This window comes from Aegilops tauschii, chromosome 3 (genome assembly GCF_002575655.3).
Source record: "Aegilops tauschii subsp. strangulata cultivar AL8/78 chromosome 3, Aet v6.0, whole genome shotgun sequence".
Taxonomy (NCBI): Eukaryota; Viridiplantae; Streptophyta; class Magnoliopsida; order Poales; family Poaceae; genus Aegilops; species Aegilops tauschii.
Window position 1 is genome coordinate 447,161,560 of NC_053037.3, and position 7,582 is coordinate 447,169,141.

At 43.8% G+C, this 7,582-nt stretch overlaps 1 protein-coding gene across 1 annotated transcript; it reads left to right on the forward strand.

The window, feature by feature from the left end:
* Window positions 1-203: 203 nt before the first annotated feature.
* LOC109731924 (cysteine proteinase inhibitor) lies at window positions 204-1,662 on the forward strand. The gene is made up of 3 exons (XM_020291099.4): window positions 204-535; window positions 904-1,099; window positions 1,502-1,662. Exons 1-2 carry the CDS (start codon window positions 302-304, stop codon window positions 1,096-1,098), a joined length of 429 nt encoding a protein of 142 aa, XP_020146688.1. The 5' UTR covers window positions 204-301; the 3' UTR covers window position 1,099; window positions 1,502-1,662.
* The last annotated feature ends 5,920 nt before the right edge of the window (window positions 1,663-7,582 follow it).

The following is a 7,582-nucleotide window of genomic DNA, read 5'->3' on the forward strand; positions in this document are numbered from 1 at the left end:
GGGTCAAATCCCGAATTTTTTTGCAACCGGGGTCAGATCCTAAATTTCTTAAAAAAGGGCAAAATTTAGCCGCCATTGGCGATAGCATAGCGTGTTGCGCAGGCCGTCAACCCCTCGGGATTCGGAAAAAGTCGGCACGGGGACGTGGTAGGGCCCGACGATCCTATTCCATCCGCTCCCGTGTCCCGTCCAGACTCCGGAGTGTCCCCACGCAATAATACATCGCCGACGGATCGTATCCTCCCCCCCCCCCCCCCCCTGCTCTGGCGCTGCAGCTATAAATCCCGACCCCGATCGATCGATGGAGATGTGGAAATATCGGGTCGTAGGATCGGTGGCTGCCCTGCTCTTGCTACTCGCCGTCGTCGTGCCGTTTACTCAGACCCAGACGCAGAGCGCACGGGACAAGGCTGCCATGGCGGAAGACGCAGGGCCGTTGGTGGGAGGCATCAAGGACTCGCCGATGGGGCAAGAGAACGACCTCGACGTCATCGCGCTCGCCCGCTTCGCCGTCTCCGAGCACAACAACAAGGCCGTAAGCCCTCGCTACCCCCCTCTCTCATGTTCATCCCTGCGAGTGAGGTCCAACTGAATCTGTGTTACACAGCCGAGCTGTTGGATCCACAAAGCTTTGGTTACAGGCCCTTCTTTACTTTTACACCGATCTAAGTTGAATTCGGCCGCTGTAAATCATATGAATCTGTGCGATTTGATCTGAACCATGATGTCTTTTTTCGCAACAAAAAGCAAGACATGAAGTATATTTGGTAGGCAGTACAACTACAGTGCTCCTCCTATATTTACCGGGTTTGTATTTGTTCCAAGAATTGTCCAGTAGTACGTTTCCCCATGACATGGAGGTTTTTAGTCCGATTAATAATTTTGGCGCTGCCGCTGTCGCAGAATGCCCTGCTGGAGTTCGAGAACGTGGTGAAGCTGAAGAAGCAAATTGTTGCTGGCACGATGCACTTCATTACAATTCGGGTCACTGAAGGTGGGGCCAAGAAGCTCTATGAAGCTAAGGTGTGGGAGAAACCATGGGAGAACTTTAAGAAGCTCGAGGAGTTCAAGCCGGTGGAGGACGCTGCAATCGCATAAGGTAAGATTGCCCTCTGTTTCACACTGAACGTCAAACAAAATTGCGTCTATTTCAGGCGGCAAAGTATCAAGGTTGATTCTTGTTTCAAGAGCATATCATATCACCTGTATTTGCCCTGGTTGAATCATGCAGGCTGTACATTTTCAAAAAAAAAAATCATGCAGGCTGTAAATAATTATGTCCATAAGTTTCTTTATTGATCATCAGGACTATAAGGTCAACTTCTAAAAAAGCTTGTGATGTTCATATGAAAATGCCAGCAATTTATCATGGGACCCTGCTTATCATCAATTATAGAATTGTTCACCATGAATTACTCGAGATTATTAAGACACATGATGTTTAGAACCTTGTTCGCCATTTGTTTGTAGAGAATTGATTTGTTAATCTAAATAATTTCAGGCGCGTCCCAGCTTTGCAAGGATCTGCAGCTATGGTGTTGATGTAGCTATCTATCGGACATGGTTTAGCGTGTTCTCGTGTAATATCAAGAATAAGTCCGCTTCTTGCAAGCTGTGTTTCAACCACATCTGACTCTAAATAAAATTCTCAGTATTATTGTATTTTGTTCTGCCTTTTGATTGACTTTTACTTTTGCGAATTGCCTTTTGATTGACTTGTTTTACCTTGGGCAGCAATTAGCATATGTTCACATTAACCTGCCCATTATATCTGACCGTTAGAATTTCAGATGGTTTAGCTTAAAAAAAGCATATTTAATGCAGTTGATTTAGCTTTGCCTGATGATTTCTCTGGTATGAGAGGGATAGCCGTACTGTGATGTTCGAGCTGCTGCCAGGGATCCAGGAAATAGCAGCGAGTAGAAAAGAAGTAGGAACTGGCTGCTTGTTTGATAACTGCATTAGTGTAGCAATGAAAGAGGAATGCAAACTATAGTTTGTATGTAAAGAAAATGCAACCTTTATTTCTTGATGTACCCTTTGGCTCAACATAAGGTATACCTGCATTTTGATCATACATTCATACCAAGTTTGTCATTACTGCCTATTAGCTGAAGCTTGGACATAGCCTTCTAGACGCCATGTGCAAATGCCATTAGATGATGAAATCGTGCTTCCCTGGCCTCTGAATCGTTATACACGCTGCCACTTCTTATCCAGCATCTGAATTTGACAAAGTTAAGGATAAGAGCTGTGATTCCACGCAAAGAAATAAGAATAAAAGAAGGCAAACTAAAAAAGCTGTGATTCCCCGCAAAAAAGGAAGGCGTGAGAAAGAGGGTGGTTTCTGCACTGGAATCGCTTTGAGTCTCTGTTTTCTCCTATTCTGGTGCCTATTATCCTGATCCTGAACAATCTAAACTAGTGATTTTTTTTAGCATGTTGAAAGCGTTCTACGGTGAGTTTCATTAATTAATGTCAAATATGTACAAAAGGACAGAAAAAAAAAAGAAAAAAAGTACAGCTATCCAATACCAGTTCTAGGGATCATAGAGTAAGTGTGAATTAAATCAATGGCCAACATCATAGATGAGTGCCAATCCATCGCTTTAAACCTAGAAGCATGCTTTGATCCTGTGTTCCAGCAGTTGAAGGTCTTGCTTAATCAAGAATTTCTGGGAGTCTATATATTCAGCTACACTTTTGATTTTTTGTCCTATTTGTCTAAAAAATGCATTGCAGTCTCCTCAGTATGTTCATTACACATACTTAATCATAAAATTCCGGATGAATTGATTTTCTCTTTACTAGTTTTCTGGTATTGATTATGTCATGTAGTAAGCGCTAGGAAAAAATTTGATGCCTCGGTTAGCAAGAGCTTTTCCCGGGTCATTTAAACAGGGACACGACTAGGAAACGCACGTGTGCTCCCTAGCGTTTCCGAACACATCCAAAAAGGGCAAGTTTTTTGTCCTAATGCTATGGTGCAAAATCCACCCTAAAAAAATAAAGATCTTGTCCCATGTGCAATTGTTTTGTTTGTTCAATTCTTTTAAAAAGTCATAAATTTTGAGTCGAGCATCGGAATTAAGATTCATTTTCATCATCGGATTTCTGGACGAGCTCTTCAAAACTAGATCCCATATGGGTACGATTCAATTTTTTTTCTCAGACAACTTTGATGTCATGGAGAGACAATTTTTGTACTATAGTAAGCATCTTTCAATTAGGTTGTGTATCATGGTCACCTGTCATCCCGATGTCCTTTTGAGTTGGCTACAATGACTACCAAATTGTCTTGCACCCGTAGGTTGTCTACCATGATTGAACTTTAGTGTTACACCGTTACATGTAACATCTTATCAGATTGTCTATCATGAGTACCTATCAGCTCAATACTCTTATAAAGTTGGCTATCATGACCGGCAAGTTGGCTAGTGTCACCTATGAAGTTGATTTCGACAAGCTTTTCTTCTAAAGCAACTTTGATGCCACGGAGGAGCAACTTTTGTACTACAGGAGGCAACTTTCGATTGGGTTGTGTACTATGGTCACCTATCATCCCGATGTTCTTTTGAGTTGGCTATGATGAATACTAAATTGTCTAGCATCACCTGTAAGTTGTCTATCATGACTGCATGACAACTTTGGTGTTACAAGAAGCACATTGTTGCCAGGTTGCCTATCATGATTACCTGTCAACTCAATGCTCTTATAAAGTTGGCTATCATGATCGTCAAGTTGCTTAGCATCACCTATGAAGTTGGTTTTGAAGAATTTTTTCCTCTCAAGCAACTTTGTGCCACAGAGAGACAACTTGTGTACTACAGTAAGCAACTTTCGCTTATGATTTGTATCATGGTCACCAGGGCCGGTCCTGAGAATTCGGGGGCCCGGGGCGAAACTAAAACATGGGGGCCCGGGGCGAAACTAAAACACGGGGCCCTTAACACTATCACAAGGTTTCCTTGAAAATACATAAGGTTGTATTTAATGTCAAGCTTTAATATAAGTATTGGAGTACATTATAGGTTCAGGTGCCAGAAGATTAGATAGATGGGTGAAGGCAAGTCCATAAATAGTCTGAACAGAAATTTTCATAAAAAACGCAGAGTTGAAAAGTATAGTTTAGTTTCTACAGTAACTAATGTGAATTGTAAGGTTGTTACTCCGAGTATATGATTATCTCACAAATTAAGACAGATAAGCAAATCCATATGAGTGATGTGAAAAACATTCCTTCATTGGTTCAAATATTAAATCCCTTCATATCATCAAAAAATAAATCGACAATATAGCAAAAGTACAAAGTCAGTCATCATACCTAATTGTGCAAATGAGTAAATAAGACGTATTTAGCCCGTTGTTGCCGTCATTGTTCAGTTCGTCTGAAAATAACAGCCATGATCAGAAACCAGAACCACGTTCTTTGAGATATAGACCACACGAACATGAATATCAACTCTGCATTAAACTACAGAAACAGAAGGTTAACAATACAAACTGCTGAAGACGTCGATTGGCCAGCAACACTCACCTTTGCAGACAAATGCAACATCAAGCCGCTGCTGAACTCTGGTGCCTGGCGGGCAGCCGTGTCTGTTGCGATCGAGTCCTCGTACTAGAGCAATACGCTGATTCATCTGCCATGATCTTGATCTGCTCGCGAATAGAAAAAGCGGCGCGTGCTTCGTGCGTGGAGCCTCGCTCCAGTTTCGGGATCCCGCAGGTCGATGCGTGCGTTATGGCGATGTATCAGACGCTACAACTACTAGTTGCAACTAATTAGGTCAGGCCCAATAGCATTTTTTATGCAGCTAATTGAGGCCTAATGGGGGCCCATCCACTTTGGGGGCCCGGGGCGGCCGCCCCCTGCCCCCCCATCAGGGCCGGGCCTGATGGTCACCTATCATCCTAAAAATGTTTTTTGAGTTGGCTACGATGACTACCAAATTGTCTATCATTACCTGTAAGTTGCCTACCATGACTACCTATCAACTTTGATGCTACATGAAAGCACCTTGTTGCTAGGCTGCCTATCATGACTACATATCAACTTAATTAGATGACTCGTTGCGTCAATTGGCGTAGACACCAACCGTAGCCCTGAAGTTAAGCGAACTATTTGAATGATTTTTTTGTTGTGTTGCTATTTGCCTACGATGATCATTTCATAACTTTCTTTGTCAAGACATAAGTCGTTTTATTGCTTTCTTTGTCGAGACATAAGTTGTTTTCTTGAGCAGGTGTCGTGGTTTTGTCACGGCAGATGTCCTAGTGTGAGGACTTAGTCGTGGAGACATTGCAACGTAGTTAGCTTAAAGGGGTTAAAGCGGGACAAAGGAGGCAAGGAGTTTATACTGGTTCGGCCCCTTGCGGTGAAGGTAAAAGCCTAATCCAGTTGAGGTGGAATTGCTAGGGTTTCGATGACCGGGGAGCGAATACGCTTTGCCTGGCTCTCAATCTGTTGTTTCTTGTCCCTAAACCGTCGTCGGGTCGTCCCTTTATATACACAGGTTGCCGCCCAGCAGTTTACAGAATCCCGGCCGGTTCATAAAACGTGTCCGGCTCGGTTTCTACCCTTTCCTATCTTACAACACAAGTCATACATCATATGGCGGTTTACATCTACAGGCCCTAACCCGCCTTTGGGCCTTGGGCCTTCTTGTTAGATCTCCTCCATAAAGCGCCATACACCTTGTCTTCGTGAGCTTCAATATGAATAACTTACTATGAGTATAACCCGGCCCCTCCTGGGCGGTTTATGCTCAATAGTTATATCTCCAACATTAGGCCCCAGATTGATTTGAACTTGTTCATGTCAATCTTCAGTACTTAGGAAAATTCCTTTTTCAACATTTTCACGAAAACCTTGTAACTCGCTGTGACGTCATCTTCCAAGACCATGATAATCCGTCGTGACGTCATCTGCCATTAAATTTACACAGAACCCAAATCTTTTAATACTTCTCCTTTAATGAATCTCCGAAAATCGAGGCGTCTGTATATCTACAGACCCGTTTTTTGACCTCCTCGATTCCCGCGCCTGCCACTTATCCATTCACCTGATAAATAGGACCGGGGGTCATTTTCACTTTCCCCCTTCGTGCCTCTTCGCTTCATCTTCTTCCCCGCGTCGACCTAGCGCTCAAGCTCAGCCGCCGCCGCCAAGTCTTCATCTCGACCTCAACTCCAGCCGCTGCATCACCCTGAACGTATCAGAGAATCGCGACGCCTCTCCGCTGTTCCACCAGCATCAGTAAGCCTTCTTTCCTCCCCCCATAGATCTGTCTTTAGGGTTTGAGCGTTCATTGGTGTTCGTCGGTGTTCGTCATTGCGCAGTGGTTCTTTGATTCAAACCTCAATAGTCAACCTGTATAGTGATGGCCATAGTCCTTCTTTCCATTAGTGCATCTCATTTAAGTAGAAAATCCCATCTGGATCCTTCAACTGCTCAAGTACCAGAATATTTAACCCTGAATATTTTTCCATTTTCTGACACGCGGTAGATCCAGATTTGTAATACCAATTTGTGAAACCTGTTTTTCCATCACTTAGTCATTTCAGATCAGTGCCTTCTACACTAACGTAGGCGGTTTAACTTTAGAAAATGATAGCCTGCTAGGTACCATTAGTCCCCTCATAAACCGCCAATCACTTATCTTTATAGTTCTGATAACATCAACCTCCGGTTTAACAATCTTGTGTGCTTTAACAATTTCTGTCTCTTAACCTGTAACACTTTATGCTTGCCAATCATAAATCTTAAACCGGCACAAACCTTCCTTCAGGTTGTTGCACAAATGGCCAAGTATTTTTATGCTTGCAACTGGGTTCCTTCCCGAGTTACCGAAGAGCAACTGAACGGGTGCGTCGCAACTGGCGCTTTAGCAAAAAAGGAAGTTATCCACTGGAGAGCCCCTGGTCCAGAAAATCCTCCTGAGCCCAAGGATGGAGAAGTAATTGTGTTCGTGGATCATCTGGGTCGAGGGTTTAGCCCTCCCGGATCAAAAAAATTCCGTGATGTGCTTGCTAGCTTCCAACTCCGCCCTCAAGAAATTGGACCTAACTCTGTGTCCAATATTTGTAATTTTCAAGTGTTTTGCGAGGCTTATCTGCATGAAGAACCCACCGTTGATCTGTTCAGAGACTTCTTCTATCTAAACCGCCGGACTGAATTTACGGATGGGCCCAATACTGAGCTTGGCGGGGTTTCAATCCATAAAAGGAAAGACGTCAGCTTCCCTCATGCCAAGCATCATAGCCACCCTAAAGACTGGAATCAGACTCGGTTCTACTGCCGTGATACGTCTCCAGCTGACGAGAATCCTCTACCGGGTTATCGTGCTCACCGTCTTACCAATACACATCCATTCCCCCAACGACTCAGCGCCAAGGAACGAGCCAAGTATGCACCACAGCTTTCGAAGCTCCGAGCCTTTATGGCGAACGGTTTAACAGGCATCGACTTTGTCCGTTGCTGGATCACCTGGAGCAGTCTGCCTTTAAGCCGTCGCCCCAGTTTAATGTGCGAGTACACAGGGGACCTAACAGATCCTCAGCGGCACATCAACATTCAGTT